This window comes from Gracilinanus agilis, chromosome 1 (genome assembly GCF_016433145.1).
Source record: "Gracilinanus agilis isolate LMUSP501 chromosome 1, AgileGrace, whole genome shotgun sequence".
Lineage (NCBI taxonomy): Eukaryota > Metazoa > Chordata > Mammalia > Didelphimorphia > Didelphidae > Gracilinanus > Gracilinanus agilis.
The window spans coordinates 92,116,059-92,133,637 of record NC_058130.1 but is presented as its reverse complement, the minus strand read 5'-3'; the positions used below and the strand labels follow the sequence as shown (position 1 = coordinate 92,133,637).

At 47.5% G+C, this 17,579-nt stretch overlaps 1 protein-coding gene across 5 annotated transcripts in view; it reads right to left on the bottom strand.

The window, feature by feature from the left end:
* Positions 1-7,039: 7,039 nt before the first annotated feature.
* The window catches only part of USP19 (ubiquitin specific peptidase 19), a 29,591-nt gene continuing 19,051 nt past the window's right edge, over positions 7,040-17,579 (bottom strand). For 4 of the 5 annotated variants that reach the window (XM_044679031.1, XM_044679075.1, XM_044679196.1 and 1 more), the window contains exons 18-27: positions 16,218-16,358; positions 15,950-16,068; positions 15,539-15,676; positions 15,120-15,448; positions 14,337-14,447; positions 13,967-14,183; positions 11,595-11,747; positions 11,060-11,223; positions 10,201-10,379; positions 7,821-8,449 (exon numbers count right to left, since the gene is read on the bottom strand). In XM_044679031.1, coding sequence (XP_044534966.1) covers positions 8,222-8,449; positions 10,201-10,379; positions 11,060-11,223; positions 11,595-11,747; positions 13,967-14,183; positions 14,337-14,447; positions 15,120-15,448; positions 15,539-15,676; positions 15,950-16,068; positions 16,218-16,358 — 1,779 coding nt within the window. In that variant the 3' untranslated portion in view covers positions 7,821-8,221. Of the gene's footprint in view, positions 7,598-7,820; positions 8,450-10,200; positions 10,380-11,059; positions 11,224-11,594; positions 11,748-13,966; positions 14,184-14,336; positions 14,448-15,119; positions 15,449-15,538; positions 15,677-15,949; positions 16,069-16,217; positions 16,359-17,579 lie in introns of those variants that run through there. The other variant, XM_044679262.1, reaches the window with a different exon arrangement.

Genomic DNA, 17,579 nt, shown 5'->3' with positions numbered 1-17,579 from the left:
GAACATGCAGCAGCTGTTGCCCCATCTGGCAAGATGACTAAGTGACTCCACCTCCATCCCACCAACCCCCCTACCATGATGTCAGCTAACCAAGGGTAACTGGAGAAGTTATTTTGACTTTGTCCTCTCCCTCCCCACCCACAAAATGGTCAGTTGGGGGTGAGAGGAGTGAGGGAAGAGAAAGGCTGGGAATAAAGGTCAGAGCTCCTGACCCACCCACATCCAGAGCCACACCTCAGGTCATCTGTCCCTTCTTTATATTCTGGGGTCTCTGGGTGGGGAGGAATGCAGGCAGACCTGTCCTGGAGGAGACAAGCAGCTCTCAGTATCTCCTGCAGGACTGAGAGGGAGTATGTGTAGATTTCTGCTCTGGCACTGCTGAGGAGGAGATGCCCTTGGTTCGTGGCCAAGGTCAGAAGAAGATTTGTTCCTCAGGAGGCTCTAGGCCAGGCTGGGTGTTTGTAAACAACCAAAAAGAGACACAGTTTCCAGTAGCCATCTTTACCCTTATCCCCAGAGGGGCTCCTTTGGGAAGTAGCTGACACCAGCACCACCTCTAGGGACATGAATTCAGAGCTGAAAAGAACCTCAGGGTTCATTTCCTCCAACCCCCTTATGGCCCAGTCGGAAAACAGATCCAAAGAGAGGAAGAGACTTGCACACAGAAAGTTAATCTCAAAGAGTCTCGCCAAGAACCTATCTCCTTGACTCCCAGCTCAGGATCCGAGGGATGTTTCCATTCCATTGAACTGTATCTAACAGAGGTCTTCTCCCAAGATCAGCCTTCTTTGTTTGTGTTGGGCAAAAGCTCTCCCCACTCCAGTCAAGCTGGAAGGGGGATTCACCCCTCATTTTAACTCCAGCTCAGCCCACCTCGGACAAGGAAACTTTCTCTAATTTTCCAGATACACCTTTTATCCTTTCTCCCTTAAGCCCATATCACATTAATGAGTTGCTTTTCATTTGTTTATATATCCTGATCTCTGACAAAGAGGTCTATCCAAGTAGGGTGCTCTGTCTCTCCCTTCTTTAGTCTCTTTAGTCCTCTCATACTTCTACAATGCCAAAGCAAAAGGAAAAATCACTTGATTTAGAATAACAGAACCTAAATTTGAATCATGTGCAACTTACTACCTATCTGACCTTGGCGAGTTCCAGCTCTTCTCTAGTCTAGTTCCTCATTTATAATCAGAGGGTTGAACTAGATGATGGGTAAAGTCTCTTCACTTTATGATAGATGATCATAGGATCCTCTGACCTGATTTGTCCCCTGGAATGGAGTCCCTAATGCCCAATGGGGCCAATCTTTGTGGCAGAGTTCTCTGGGAGAGCGTCAGATTCAGGCTGCTTATTACACTGGTGGCTGGATAGCTGGGGCTCAGGCAAAGGGCTCCCTTTCCTTTCCTCTACCAAAAGCCTCCAGTGATGAAAGGTTGAGGAAAGGCACCGATAAGAGCCCAACCTTGTGATTGCGGGTGGGGTGATCTGAGGAATCAGTTTGTCTCCTAAGGATCAGAATCTTTGAGTGGGTACCCAGACACCATTACACCTTCCCAGCTGTGGGCACATTTTTTCTTCACCCTTTGGTCACAGCATACAATTGCACACAAATACCCCTAATAGATGGCACTGAATTCCTAGGTTGGGGAAGGGAGGCCTTTGACGCGGGACCGGGAAGGGGGAGGAAAAGACTCCTCCTCTCTAGCGGGATGACCGTCCGCAGCAAGCCAGCTACGCAAAGGAACAAGACCTGACTTCGCATCTGGGGGGCGGCTTGCTAGGGGAATGGGGTCCCTTTCCTTGTCTCTGGTGCAGTTCCCCCAACCCCAGTCCGGGGTCTCACCTGGGCCCTCAGGCTCAGCTTCCCGCCGAAGCCAGTCCTCCCGGCCTGGCCCGGCCGCTACCCGCTAAGGGCTCCGGGGTGCCCTGCCTCCCTCTGGGCTGGCTCCACGGCTGCTGCGGATGCTCCGCCATCTCCGATGTTGCCGGCTCAGCTCCGGCCTCCCGCTCTCCTCCACTCCCGACTCTGCTCCGGTTCCCTTCCCCACCCCGCCTGCGCTGCACTGCGCGCAGCCCGGCACAGCGCAGCACTTGCGCGCCCCCGCCCCCTCGCTACACTGACAGCCTCTTCCTTCCCTGCGCGCGTGGCCGCGTTCCCTGCGGCTCTGGGCACTGGGCCAAGTCAGCACCTAGGGAGCCCCCACCCCACCCCACCCCTCCAGGTTCCAGGTGGTCGGAGCCCAGGGGCTGGACGAGCACCTCTCCCCAGCCACGCCCCCACTGCGGTCCGAGGGGTTGGACTGGGGCTCCCCGCCTCGGAGGTTTGCATTTCAGCTTTTCGAAGCTCAGGGCGCTTTCCCCAGATGTTTGGTGCTCTCCATCCACCACCATTCATCCATTCATCCAGCACTCCACCAGTTAAGTGCTGGGGAAGAGCCAAAGCTGGGGAGAAGGCAGGATGAGCGCTGTCAGAGAACTCCCTAAATAAGTGCCTGTGGCTAGCCCTGAGCCTTCGTCCTCAGGCAGCTTAGTTTAGTAGAGGCCCCGGCCCCGATGTAGATCCCCCAGCAAAGCAGCCTGGACGGAGCTCCTCCATCTCGTTAGAACGGCCTCGACATGGAGCAGGGGGTCATCTCACCAGCTCAGAAGGAGGGACGGAAGGAAGGAGGCCCATGACGATGAGGGGTTTTCAGTGTGGACCATGAGGTCAATGACTTTAATCTCGAGGAAGGAGATGAGGTCTTTTTAGGAGCCTGAGGTTGCTTTGGGGAAAGGTTTGAAACAGCTCTGTGGGGAGTGTGATAGGGGAGAGCTGAGAGATGAAGTCCTGGGTCCTCTGACCAAACTCTACAAAGCACCCAAATCTAAATTCTGAGAATGAATAATCCCTGGCAAGTGGTCATCTCACCTCTGCCGAAAGACCTTAAAATGATGGGCAATTTGCTACTTTTGTGGTTACTCATTCTACTTCTGGACAGCTCTGATCTTGGGAGCTTTCCCTCACTTTAAGCTAAAATCGGTTTTTCTTATCAGGCAGCAGTGAGCACCCCGTTGAGTCAGATAATATAATCTGGAGGTTATCTTGAACTGTGCCCCCACCCTCAGCCAATTAGCTTGATCCTGTCAAGTTTCTCCTTTTTATACTTCATCGAAGACCTGTCACCCTCTGGACAATTCCAATACACTCCTAAGGTTTTCCCCGTTTTTTTACTCTTCCCAATCCACTCTTTTCTTCAGGCTATTATTCCTGGAATAATTTTTAAATAAAACTTCACTTGAAACAATTAAATGGCAACACACATTCATTCTGATGCATGTCAGCCCTCTGCTCCAAAGTTTCCAATGGCTCCCTACTGCCTAACATGCCTAACAAGTGAAGTTACAGTTCTTCAGGCTACATTAAGGGCCTCCCATCCCTTTCTAGTCTTGACTCACATCATGTTTCTAGTCCCTCATTATGCCAGGAAAACCAAACTCTGTGTCCCTTTCTAGTCCCCTCCACTGCACTTTCCTGATTACGTGCCTTTGCACTCTGATTAGAATAGTCTCCTCATCTTCTTTTGTTTGAATTTCTACCCATCCTTTGAAGTCCAAGTCAAACACTATCTCCTCCAATAAGCTTGTCCTGAATCTCCTCTCCCTCAAATGCACTGACTCCTCATGTATTTTGTTTGTCCTTTTTAAATTATTTATCATATAATGTGTACTAGATTGTGAACTCCATGTGAACAAGGGCTGTCTTACCTAAACTTTCCCCCTCAGGTATCATTCATAGTCTTCTTAACATGTTTAATATTTATTGATGATTCTGTCCAGCTGAGCTCTGTGCTATGGGGAAGAAAAGCAGAGGAGGTGGTGGGGGAGTTGTCAAGGGGGCTCAGACTCTTTCTTTTAGTTTGCTTAGAGTGATCCACAGACAGTGAATCAGGGGAAAGGAGAAGTTCTCCATGGCCTATTAACAGAGAAAAGCATCCTTGTCTACCTACGCCTTCTCCCTCAAAGTCCCCAGTCCTATTAACTCATTCTAGTTGCAGCACTAATTACATTCCAACTTTTATTGCAGTTCTTTGTGCACTTCCATCTTGTCTCAGGCCCCATCTCTCCACCTAAACTGTGAGCTCCCCTAGGAAAAGGATTTCTCTGCTGCTCAGCTCAGCTCAGCATCTTGGGAAGGATATGTTAATGTTTGCTTCATTAAAATGTGCTCTCAACTCCCACCCTTGGAATTGTTCAGACATATAAGGCAGGCAGAATGTGAATCTTCTTACCCCTGACCCCTCTAAACCCACTGGGAGCCTATGCTTTCAGATTCTGACAGCTTCAAGTATAGGGCTCAGAGCAGCAATGAGGCAGGTAAATGCTTGTTGCCCTGAGTTTATTTTCCCTGATGAAAGTAATCCATGTAGGGGCAGCTGAGTGGCTCAAATGGACAGAGAGCCAGACCTAGAGACAGGAGGTCCTGGGTTCAAATCTGGCCTCAGACACTTCTTAGCTGTGTGACCCCGGGCAAGTCACTTAACCTCCACTGCCTAGCCCTTACCTCTCTTCTGCCTTGGAACCAATACATAGTATTGATTCTAAGACAGAAGGTAAGGGTTATTAAAAAAAAAAAAAAAGTAACCCATGTGTTTGGCAGATTTGTATATGCAAAAAAGACACTTATAACCTAGTCATTCACCCTTTTCCACTCAGTCCAAACCTGGAATGTTAGCTCCAATCCCTATCCATGCACTATATCCATGGACAGATGGCTACAATATACAGTGTATAATATATAAATACATTTCTCTAGAGGTTCCTAAGCAAATCTACAACATTGAGTCTTATCATTCTGTATTCCTCTAAGCCTCATACACATACATATGTAACAATTAGCACTAGCATAATGTAGTTCTCAAAACTGACAGGCTTGTGCTTGCCTAGAGGAGGATGACCAGGCTAGGAGGAAGCCTGAAACTAGACAAGACTTAGGATAATCACATTTAGCCCTAGAATGGGCCTGAAAGGCAGCTAAGTGGTGACATTTAGTAGATTGTACTTGGAATTTGAAAGATCTGAGTTCAAATCCTATTTCAAAGGCTTATTAGTTGTGTGACTCTGGGCAAGTCACTTCACCTTTGTATGCCTTAGTTTCTTCAACTGTAAAATGGGGGTAATGATAGTACCTATCTCAATGAGTTGTTCTGAGGATCAAATGAGGTAATATCTGTAAAGTGCTTAGCACCATGCCTGGCACACAGCAGGCACTTAATAAAGGCTTGTTTCCTTCCTTCATTCCTTCAAAATCATTTAGATCAAGCTCTCCCTTTTGTAATACGGAAACAGGTCCAAAGAGGGAAAGCAGCTTGGCAAGGGCCCACAGGCTATATAACTGGCTAAGCGGACATGCAGACCAGGTCAGAGGGTCCAAGCCCGGGCTGCACTTCTCCTGGTCACTAACTGTTAGGACTTTGTAGGAGGTCTGTGTGTAGAGCTATAGATATTGCCTAGAATCTATTGAATAGGAGAGTAAAGAATGCTTGCTGACTTAATCACAAGATCTTTTTTTTCTTTTAAACACTTACCTTCTGTCTTGGAACCAATACTGTGTATTGGTTCCAAGGCAGAAGAGTGGCAAGGGTTGGGCAACGGGGATTAAGTGACTTGCCCAGGGTCACACGGCTAGGAAGTGTCTGGAGGCCATATTTGAACCTAGGACCTCCTGTCTCTGGGCCTAACTCTCAATCCACTGAGCCACCCAGCTGTCCTTAAACACAAGATCTTAACATGCAAAGTCAGCAGGGACCCTCACTTTAGGAATGAGGAAATGTGCAGTCCAGAAAGATAAGGGGACTCCTTACTTGAAGTTCCCTTCTCACCCCCCCCCCCCCCCCGGAAGTGTAGGAGAGCTGGCATCTGAACCTGGATCTTCTGACTAAATCCATGCCTCTTTTCACTGTGCCCTGCTGCTGTTCCATTTAGGACCTCCTTGTAAGGGGAAAGTCCTTCAAAGGGTAGAAGGTAAGACTAGACAAAACTACCCAAAACTACCCGATCCAGAGGCCAGAGATCTAAGCTTTGACCCTGTACTATTCACTACCAAAGTCTTTCCTTGCCTGGGAATGTTTCCTTTTGAGGGAAAATAAACCATATGACCCAAAAAATCCTTCCCAACTCTAAATCTGATGAGGTTAAGATACTCCAGGGAACAGATCCCTAACTGGGACAGGTATGAGAACCCTGACAGAAGTTTTACCCTCAGAGACCCTTCTCCACACCCTGCCTGCCTCACCTTTCCTAAGCTCTGATTTTGGAATCAAGGGCTAGGGCTGAATCCTGACTCTGCTACTATTCAAATGAGATATTTGTAAAGAGCTTTAGTAGCACAGTGCCTTGCACACATTAGATGCTTAATAAATGCTAATTTTCTTTCCTTCTCTTTACTCTGAACAAGTGGCTTGATTTCTCCAAGTCTGTTCCTTATCTAGAGGGTTAGGGAATGAAATGAGATCAGTGGCTCCCAGCCTTTCTTGAGTAGCAGGATCTTTTAAAAGCAAAAAATTTCATTGCTCATCAAACGAGAATGGTTCTGATGCCACCTGCCACACTGGTTGTATGAACTGCCAAACTGCCTAACCCCTAGAACCTCTCCTCCTCTCATTCATAAAATGGGGCTCAAATGAGGGAACATACATGAAGCACCATATAAAATGTTAGAGAAATATCAGTACAAATATGAATCACTATCTTCCTCTAAGCAGAGCATCCACTTGCTTCCCTGACTCCTTCATAAGCCCCAAAGGGTGAGCGTTCCATGTCTTCGCTTCTATCCTGGACCCAAAGATAGTGAATGAATTAGGGAGAAAAAGACAAGAGTTGTGGGAAAAGCTTGAAAGGAGGTAGGACCAGGTGATGGAGGTATCCCTGGATGGGCAGTGCTAAATGCAGCCTCCACAGTGGTTACAATAATTGAGGTTTACTTATTTATTGTTTAAAATATATTTAAACAGCAGCAATCACTTCCCAAATGCAAAAAAAAATTACAATATTTCAAATAAAATTAAAATGCAAATCAGAAAGAACTGAAAGTATAACTGAGAGAAATTAAACACAGAGGGCACCAGAGGTGGGCTCAGAGCCAGGGAAGAATCCAGGGTCTCATTCAGGGGACTGGTGCATGTATGTATGTATGTATGCATGTATGTATGTATATGTGTGTGTGGACATTTGAGGGTTACAGGCTGACTACAGACAGCCAAGGCATCACCTCAGCAGCCCATAACCCTCCAGTTCCCTCCCACCTCCACCCCCCAAATGAAGCTTGGGTCCCAGGTTAGAGGAGGGAAAGGCTGAGGGAAGCTGTTAGGAGCTAGAGAGGGGGAAAGCTGAGAATGAACAAGGTGCTTGGCATAGGAGAAAGCCAGAGCCAGAAAGCCCTGCTAGGTACACCCTCCCCCAACCCAGGGCCCCCCCACCCAGGGACCTGCTAGTCGACTTCCTCCATGTTGCTGTAGGTAGGGGTGGGACGCTCCGTGGGGCGGGGGAACAGCTCTGCGGGCGTCATCGGGGGGCCCCCCTCAGGGTCCAGACCAGGCGTGAAGGGCTCGGGGCCCATTCCCTGCAAATGGAACATAATGCTGGGAGGGGCAGTATGGAGGGGGGCAATCCCTTCCCCTCCAACAGCTCCCAGGATCCTCTCCCTAGGGTGTGGGTCCCCTTCTCCACCACCAGTGAGCAATCAGGGCACATAGATTGGTCCAGGTACTCTAGAACATTTTTTGGGATGGTAGGCGCACATGGGGAAAAGACGCACTAAGAGGCACCAGAGGGAGGAGACAAGACACTGAGCCTGGGAACAATTTCACTTTATTGACACATTAAATACAATAAATTAATTAATACATTAAATTAAGTAGCTTGGGAATTGGGATCATGGAAAGGGAAAGAAGGATCTGGGGTTGGGCCTCAGAGATGGAAGGCAAGAAGGGAGAATGGAATCCCTGTAACCTCAGGATTATGCTTATGGCCTTGGGCTAAAGGTAGGGCCCAACAGGCAGGTGGTCCAGGGACATAGCTCAGGGTCTAAGACATGAGGAATTGGCTGGGCAGAAGCCTATTCTCTCCTTGGGGGGAGGCTGGCAGGCAGCCCTGAGACAAAATGTAATGAACACAACCAGGGCCCCAAGTCCACAATGGGGGTCCAAATCCACTCCCCAGAGGGCCAGCCTACAAAGCAGGCAACTCATCTCCATCTGCTCTGGGACACCAATGGATAGAATACATTGAGGACGAGTGCCACCAGGGCAGCCATGGTGCCCAGGACGAAGTAGCGGAGACAGCCCTCATCTGGTGCGTCAGGGGCCCGCCTCGGTGGGGCTGCCCAGCCTCGAGGCCCCCAGTGGCCCAGACGTCCTGAGGCCTCTGGCCCCAGCTCTTCCTCTGCTTCCAGTTCCTGCCAGATCCGGGAAGCCTGCGGTGTGCGGAAACTTGAGTCAGCACCAGGGATCGGGAAGACAGGACAGGATGGGATGTGGCCCATGGTGCCCCCACCCCCCAAAGCCCTGAGCCCCACCCTGGCCACCCCAGGAATGGATGCTGGGGCTGTCCACCTGCAGTCCTGGGGTCAAGTAGTCAGAAGGAAGATGGTAGCCAACTGTAGTGATCATCTGAGGTCAATTTCAAGGGGGCACAGAGCATTTCTGGCATGACTTTCTCCGGCACAGTGTGTCTCACTTAGTCAATCAGAGTTCAGTTTTCCAGCCCCCAGGATCATAGAGGATCCAGCAAGTCACTGGCCTGTTCTCCTCCGGATGAAAGGAGTCTTGGTCACAGAAGACATCCCAACACTGCACAGCTTTTCTTCCCTGACCCAGATAACTTGGTCAGCCAATCACGGTCCAGCTCTGCCCCATGCACTTGTAGGGCTTAGCCAATCACAGCATAATTTTCTTTCCCCTATAGGTCAAGGCTCCAATGGCCTTGGCCTATCACTGGTCTCTTCAGGTAGAGTTCTTGTTCTGCCCACATCAGGAGCTTCTCCTATGTGCCAGGCTTGATGAGAGGGGATGGTCCCCTGGCATCCCCATGGAGCCCAGCCCAGTGTGGGCGGAGATGGAGAGCAGAGTTGACGATCGAGTTGAAGGATGGGTTATGCCCACTATACCCACATGCTGTCAGAAGTGGCAATGTGTCGATGGATGGCAGAGGTGGTGGGTTTGGGCAGAAGGCTGGTGCTTCCCATTCCAGACAAAGCTCAGAGAGATCCCCTCACTGGGAGGGAGAGGGAGAAAGCCCAAGGTCTCCCATGATCACAGCATCCCTATTCCTTAGAGCTCTGGCTTCAGGGACTGTGGACTGAGGCAACTTCTCCTGGAGGCTGAGCTCCATGGGGCTGAAGGATGTCAACCCCAGAAGGCTCAGCCTTGGGGAGCAATACTCAGGGTAAGGAATGTAGGTACTCAACTATGAGCAGGGGCAATCAGTGTGAGCGGCGTGTGTGTGCACACTAGTATTTGAACTCTGTATGTGTGTATGTTGGCAGAACATATGATGAACACATCAACTAGAGGTGGTCCAGCAAAGGCTGGATATTGTATGAGGAACCTAAGACTGAGAGCCTGAAAGGACTGAAGTTTAATCCCAGAAGCTTTGGTCTCCAACTGGGAGAAGAGTCTCCATGGGTCAGTTGTGGGAGTTATGGGAATGCATGTGCGTTTGCATGTCTGATGTGTCAACGTGGGCGCATAAGTGGACTGGGTTGCCCCACTGAAGGCCAGGGATATCTGGTACCTATGGCCCCTGGAAGTCCCGTTTTCCTCTATGGCCAAATCCCCAGTTTGAGGCATACTCAAGGCTCACTGGGATATACAATGGACACAGAACCTATGTCCCTCAGCCCGATCAGTGATAAAAAGAAACCTCTGGTGCCCAATGCCCACAGTGAGAGCATGCATGGGACTGGGAGGACAGGACAGGAAAGATGATATATGAGAGGGTGTTCTGCTCATGAGTCAGGTATTAAAACTCAATATAGGACCACCTCCCCCAAGGTAGATGTCACCACATCAGAGCCTGATTTCCCCACCCCATCCTAGAAACAAGGCAAGACAATGAACAATGTGGTCCTTATCTTCTTCCCTCTCATTCCCTTTTCCTGACCCCAAGTATTTCAGTATCCCACATCCAAAACCCCTCTCATACTCATGCAGGTTCCCCTCTCACCTGGCTGGTGGCCGCCTCAGTAGCTGGCCCCAGATCAGGGTGGTGGTCAGTGGAAGGGGTCCTTGGAGGCCTCTCTACAGGAGAGTTTCGCCGACGGTAGAAGAGGACATAGGCATAGCGGGTCACTACCTGGCTTTCATCTACTATGGTCACTGTGCTGTCATCAAATAGTCTCCAGCCTTTGGAAATAAGGAATAAGGAAGAATGACTAGGAGTAGTAGACATATCCCAGAACCAAGAAAGCAGGATCCTTACTCTGATTCACTTCCTCTTCTAGAAAGGGGGCATATGTCATACTTCTGGAAAATGTCTTTCTTTATGCAAGACTCTGGACGAGTCTAAATGGGAACCACAGAATCTGGTTCACTTCAAGGGACAAGGGAGTTATAAATGGGACCATATGATGAAAATGAAGGTTTGCTAAAATGAAGGCAGCTAGGTGGTACAGTAAATAAGAGTGCTGAGCCTGAAGTCAGGAAGACTCCTCTACCAGAATTCAAATCTGGCCTCAGACACTTACTGCATGACTTTGGGCAAGTCATGTGACCTTGTTTGCCTCAGTTTCCTTGTATATAAAATGTGCTGGGGAAGAAAATGGCATAGCATTCCAATATCTGTGCCAACAAAACCCCAAATGAGGTTGCAAAGAGTTAGACACAACTGAAATGAACAACAAAAAAATGAAAGTTGAGGTCAAGATTCCTAAAAGCTCCAAAGTATCAAGGCTTAGGGGAGATGAATAGAAGAGGATAGAAGTTCAAAACTATACTAGGGAGCCTGTCTAAACCCTCATTTGGGCCAATTTTTTTTTGGGGGGGGAAAGGGAGCCTCCTCCTTAGAAGACAGGATACTTCCTTACCCACATCACTCCGCTGGCTGTTCTTGTCACTAGGCAGGCGGGCATAAGCAGTGTAATGGCCTCCTATCATGCCCCCATAGTGGTTGATGACTGCATACAGGTCATAAGTTGGAAGCTGCCGATCATCCTTCTGGCCTATGCAAAACTTGCTCAAGTCCAGGTTCCTGGGGTAATGGAAAAGAAGTTACAATGATCCTATGAAATGAGAAAGACTAGCTGGGAGATTTCTCAGACCCTTCCCAGCAGAGCTGCCAAAGGTGACCTCCTCCTCCATTTCCACATGACCCAGAGCTGGCAGAGGCCCTGTGGTAATGGCAAACATGCCACATTTTGCCATTTCTATTCATATATCATTCATTCAAATATCTGGTAAATGCCTACTATGTGCAAGGCACAATTTCTCCCTATGCACCCTGTGCTGCCTGCTCCTTTGACAGGGGATTCCCCCATTCTGAGAGAGGAAGGACTCAGATCCTGAGGCTCCCTAAGGGTGAGTGTTTCAGTCTCCTGTCAACTACACCCCCAGTTTCCTCACCTGACAGGGAATTCCACCATGTCATTGATTTTATCCCTCCAGATGAAGCTTCGGAAGGAGAAGCGCTTCAGCTGGATAATGAACACGTTTGGAAGGCGCCACAGCATCAGCTGCTTGGATGCCTCCCTATGTTGCTTACACTTGGGACAGTACCTGCAAAGAGACAGGTGGAAACAAGTCAGCCACTTGGAGTGGAAGCAAACATGAAGTATTTATGGTCATAATGGGGTGGGCAAGATGGGTCCCAGAATCACGGAGTCATAGCATGTTAGAGACCCAGAGTTCAGCTCCCTTATTTTACATCAGAAGAAAGAGACCCACAATCAGTCCAATGTTTCCCCCACAGTACTATACTGCTCTCTAACACTTTACTCAAAGCTATACCTCAATGAGTTTTCCTCCTGACTAAACAAATGAAAGTCTAGGAAAAAATGTCTTAAAAGTGTTTAAAAAAAAAAAAAGCCAGGAGTAGGGAGTAGAGGGGAAGGAAAGCAGCTAGGTAATTCAGTGGACAGAGTACCAGGCCTGGTGTTGGGAGGACCTGGGTTCAAAACTGACTTAAGACACTTCCTAGTTGCCATGACCCTAGGCAAGTCACTTAATCACAACTCCCTAGCTCTTATAGTTCTTCTGCTCTAGAATCAATACTTGGTTTTGATTCTAAGACTGAAGGTATGGGTTTAAACAAACAAACAAACAAACAAAAAACCTCACTAGCTCTTACTATACCCACTAATTACAGTCCTATAATCTCTTCTAATTGGCTAAAGTCCTTGATATTTGCTGCTCTTCATTCATCTGTACTAATTTATTCATTCTTGTTACATTAACCGGAGCTCTCTTCTAAACCCCAGGCCCAAATAATGAACTGTCTCCTAAAATTTCATAAGCATTTCAAATTCATCTAGGATGGAACTCATTACCTTTTGCCACAAGACTCTCTCTTCTCCAGAACTTCCCTGTTTCTGTCAAGGTACCTTGAAGCTTATAGTTACCCATACTATACATAGTTAACTTTCATATCATCTTTGGCTCCTCTTCTCCCTCACTCAACATATCCAAATCAGTTGCCAAATCTTGTCACTTCTATCTCCATTATTTTTCTCATCTGTTTCTCCTTTACTCACACAGCCATGCTAGTTCAGGTTCTCATCATCCCTGCACCTAACCAGCCTCCCTATCTCAAGTCTCTCCCCACTTAATCCTTCCTACAGATAGTTGCAAAAGTGATCTTAAAATCTAAGTCTGACTATGTCACCTTCCACTCTAACTCCAGTGGCTCCCTATTACCACAATGTTCAAATACAAACTCCTCTATTTGACATTTAAACCATCCCCAACTTGGCCCTTTCTTCTATTTCCAGTTTTCTTACACATCACTCCTCTAGACTTTCTACAATCCAACTGTTCTGGCCTTTGTGCTGCTCCTCATACACGAAGGTTCTATCCCTTTTCCAGTCTCCAGGGCTTAGCATCCCTGGCTTTCAGAGCTCAGTTGATGAACCTTCCTAAAGAGGTCTTTCTTAGTACCCCTAATATGCAAGTGCCTTCTCATCCAAGGATGCCTTGTCTTTACTTAGTGCCTATCTTGTATGCACCTACATATGTACCCCATTAGAACAGGGGCCTCTGAGGACAAATTGTCTCTGGATGCCCTGAGCTGAGGTCAAGAGCTGAGATAGGAGAGCTCCTTCCCTCAGAATACTTGCTAGGAAAGGGGATTCAAATGTTCCTCAAAGTATAAAGCTATAGGAAAAAAAACACCACAACATAACAAGTACAATTCCAGAGGCTTCACCTGAGTCCTGATCTTGGCTCTACCACCAGCTAGCTGTGCAAGCTGGGGCAAGTCCTATTCTCCTCAAAAGACATGTTTTCACATCTATAAAACCAAGAGGTTGGTTTAGATCAATGATTCCCAAAGTGGGTGCTACCGCCCCCTGGTGGATGCTGTAGCAATCCAGGGAGGTGGTGATGGCCACAGGTGCATTTATCTTTCCTAGTAATTGCTATTAAATTTTTTTTTTTTAATTAATTTCCAGGGGGCTAACTATTTTTTCTGGAAAGGGGATGGTAGGCCAAAAAAGTTTGGGAACCACTGGTTTAGATGATTTTTAAGTTTCCTTCCGCATCATGACAGTTCTAAAGACCCTTTCAATACAAATACCCCATATTCTGTAATCTCTTCCAGCTGTTTTCTGCTCTAGTTCCAGTTTTCAGCTCATGAATTCTGTGCTTTTATTTTGCTTTTTTCCCAGTTGTGACAACCTATGCTCTATGTTCTAACACTGTGTTCTATGTTCTATGATTCCTATCAGCACAGATAATCTGGGCCTGGAGTTTCCAATTCATTAATATTTTCCCAGCCTTACCAGGCTTCTTCTGGGGCTAACACCTCAGGTTTGGTGAAGAGATTGAGACACTGCTCCAGAGTAAAGTGGCCAGCCCTGGCTGCCTCACTGGCTGAGCTGGGGTCCTCAACACACTCAAGCTCTTTGGAGCCAACAAGCACAAACTCCTTCAGCCTTTCGTTGTTCTTCCAAACCAAAGCCAAGCTGCAGTCATCACCCAATTCCAAGGGGGTTTCACCTGTAGGAAGAGGGGTTTTGCATATACCTGCTTAGTTTTCCTCTTTTCACCAGGACCCATGCTCTCTGCCCCCCAGGAATCCAGGTTTTATTTGCTCCCCATCTTTTTCCCAACCTTCCCTTTCCCCCCAGCCTATTTTGAAGGGGTAGGCACCTTTGTCTTCTAGTTTTTGCTCCTTGTTGGTAGAATCAATTTTGTTGATAAAAAATGGGGGTGGATGGGCACTCAGGACATCAGCTGAGTGCTGGTAGCCTGGGACAGCAGCTGTCAAGAAATTACACATATCAGAAGCCAGAATCCCCAACCCAAAGCTTCACCTCTGAGACCTCAGGATTCATTAGGGTTTGGCTTCACTCCTTTCAACTTCTGCTATAACCAAGTTCGGGCTACTTCCATTTTAGCCACTTTTCCTATCTCTGGGCCCTCCACCCTTTAAAATAACCTGTACAGACTATCTGAATTATCTTCCTAATGCATTAGTACCATCATGCCTACCACTTAGTCACTCAAAAACCTTAAATGTTCCCCACTGCTTACTCAAGTACAAAGTGCCGACTCTAGCCCTGAAGTTCTCTCACAATTTAATTTCAATTTCCCTTTTCATACTTATATCATTCTCTCACTCTACGTTCCAGCCAAACCAGACTGTAACTGTATTTTCACCCTGCCTTTTCTCTTCTCAGGGCATTTTTTCATATTAGTCCCCACACCTACTTTCCCATCTCCTCCTACCAAATGAAATTTATCTGCTAAATTGCCTCCCTTTGAGATACAATTCAAGAGTCACTTTCCTCCATTAAACTCTTCCTGACTCCTTTCCCCTCACACTCTATGATATCTTTAATTATCAAGAAGATCCTTCTTTCAACTGAGGAAATCATTTCGCCTCTCCCATGACCATGGAAATCAGTCCTTCTTACTTATGAGTCTTGTTACCTTCAGGCCTGAGCAACCTCTCCCCAACAGTGTCTTTGGAAAATCCTCCTTCACCAGGTATGCTGACTGTTGACTCTGAGAGGCCTGTGTCAAGACTGGGCACAGAATTCCGTTCAGAGGGTGCCCGGCTCCTTGAGGAACCTGTGTCACCAAGCTCAGCCACTGTAGGGGACGCCTGGGATTCTGGTGAGGGTCTTAAGTCCCGGTCCCCATCCCCTGCCTCCAAAGTGCTTGGCACAGGGGGTGTAGAGCTGCTTAGCACCTGAGGGCTCTGTTCTGGTGATACACGGCCTAGTTGGAAGGGTGGCTGGAACACACTCACAGAATACCTAGAGAGTTGGGGTGAGAAGTCCATCAGAGTCCAAATGGCTTTGCCCCTTCTCCCCCGATCCAATCTCTGCTGGGATAGATGTACTCACCGAGCATAGCCCTCCAGGAGCTGAGCCAGGCGAGCATAGGTGAGGCGGGACTCAGGGACACTGATGAAGAAGGGGAAGCCAATATTCTCTGGACGGCACAGGCCTTTGTGATCTGGCCAATGAGTCTTTTGACAAACCCTACGAAAAGGACAGGTATGAGTGGCTCTACCTCACCTACCCAGAGAAGGAAAAGAGCAAGTAGGGGCCAAGGGGGAAGTGGGGAGGTTGCTACCAGAATGTGACTAATCCCAGACATCTCTGGTGCATGTTGGAAGTAAAAGTCCTAGGCTCAGTGGGGAAGTATCACCTTTGGGAAGGCTTAAGGGATAATTGATTGTGCTCAGACAACCAAGGCCCGTAATGTGTGGAAGGGTTAGGGGAGGACCAGGTAGGGATAGAAAGCTGCCTCACTGGTTGCAGTAACCAACACGGTAACAGCGGGTACAACGCTTCAATTTCTCATCTTCAGACTGCTGCTTCTTCTGGCAGGCAGCACACTTGGCAATGGGGACACTGGGTACTTGAGGACGCTAGAGAAGGATACACAAGACCTTTTCTCAGCCAGTCCCTCTTGTGGATGCAAAATTCCAATCTGTCCTCCTTTCCATTTTTTATTAATTTTTAATACCACCCCTCCTCCTCTTCTTTTCTTTCTAACTGGGTGTATGGGCAGACCAACCTGCTGCACCTGAAGGACTACCACCCGCTCCTTGGCCAGTTCTGGGGACAGCACTTCAAAGCAAAGGAGCAGATCAGTAGGAGAGACAGTGTCCAGTGAATGTGATGGCAGGAATACACGGTGAAATCGGTTCTTAATCACCTGGTTTAAAGAAAGGGTAAGAGCACAAAGGTTTCATTCAGCCACCCAATATCCTTTCCTTGAAACTACCCAGTGTCAGGTAAAGCAAATCCTTGATAGCCCACTAGGAATATGGATAGGATGGAGCTCAGGGATGCAGGGGCATAGGGATAAGGGAAGAGAGAAAGGAGACAGGAGGAGAGAACAAGAAGGAGGAAGAAAGAGTTAGAAAAAGAAAGGAGAAAGGAAAAGGGGAAGAGGAGGGTGAAGGAGAAGGAGAAGATAAAGAAGGAAAGAGGAGGGGGAGAGGAAGAAGAAAAGAAAGAAAAGAGGAAGAGGAAGAAGAAGAAGGAGAGAGAGTAGAGGAAAAGGGAGGGGAGAGGGGAGTTCTCCAAGAGGAACAAGTATCTGATAGTAAGTCGACTGGTAATATCTCATGGCATTGAGAGCTGGGATTCGTTTTGCAGCCTAAACACTGTAAAAGCAGATGACATTTCTATAAGACTTCAAAGTTTACCAAATGCTTTCCTCTCATAACCATACTCTGAGGTTGGTAGTACAAAAGTTATTTCCATTTTACAGATGAAACTGAGGCTCAAGAAGGCTAAAAGATATGGCCCTTGTTACACACTAGGAGGGCTGTGAACTCTCCACTACACACTACTGCTTCCTGTCTCACTAGGCTCCTCATACATCCAAATGGGCATTGGCCTAAGTAGATTTAACAGAGTCTTATGGCTGGCTAATTCCCAAAGAGGATAGAGCAGGAAAGCAACAGAGGAGAGGGCATGATCCCTGAATGAAGTTACAGGTCTTAGATTTGAATGTAGGTCTTCTATTTATTCCTTGTATAACTTGGACAAGACTCTTCTCCTCTCTGGGTCATATTTCTTGATATAGAAATGAATGAACTGGAATTAAATGATCTCAAAGATCACGGCCAATTGTAATTACAACATATTCATTATAGGAGGCAGAAGTTTCTCCATGATGAGAGTCAAATCACTCATTTTGGGGCTGATATAGCTACATGCAAATGGTGTCACTGGAACACCCAGATTCCAACACAGGCTTTACTATTTCAAATCCCACCTCCAAGAAGTCTTCATTACCTAATCTTCCTGGAGGGGAGGTGAAGGGAAGGGAAGAATCACCAATAACTAATACAAGGGAAGACCTTCTTCAGAATTAATATAAAATTTCATTTATCATCTATCTAATGCACCTTTCATATCATGCTTC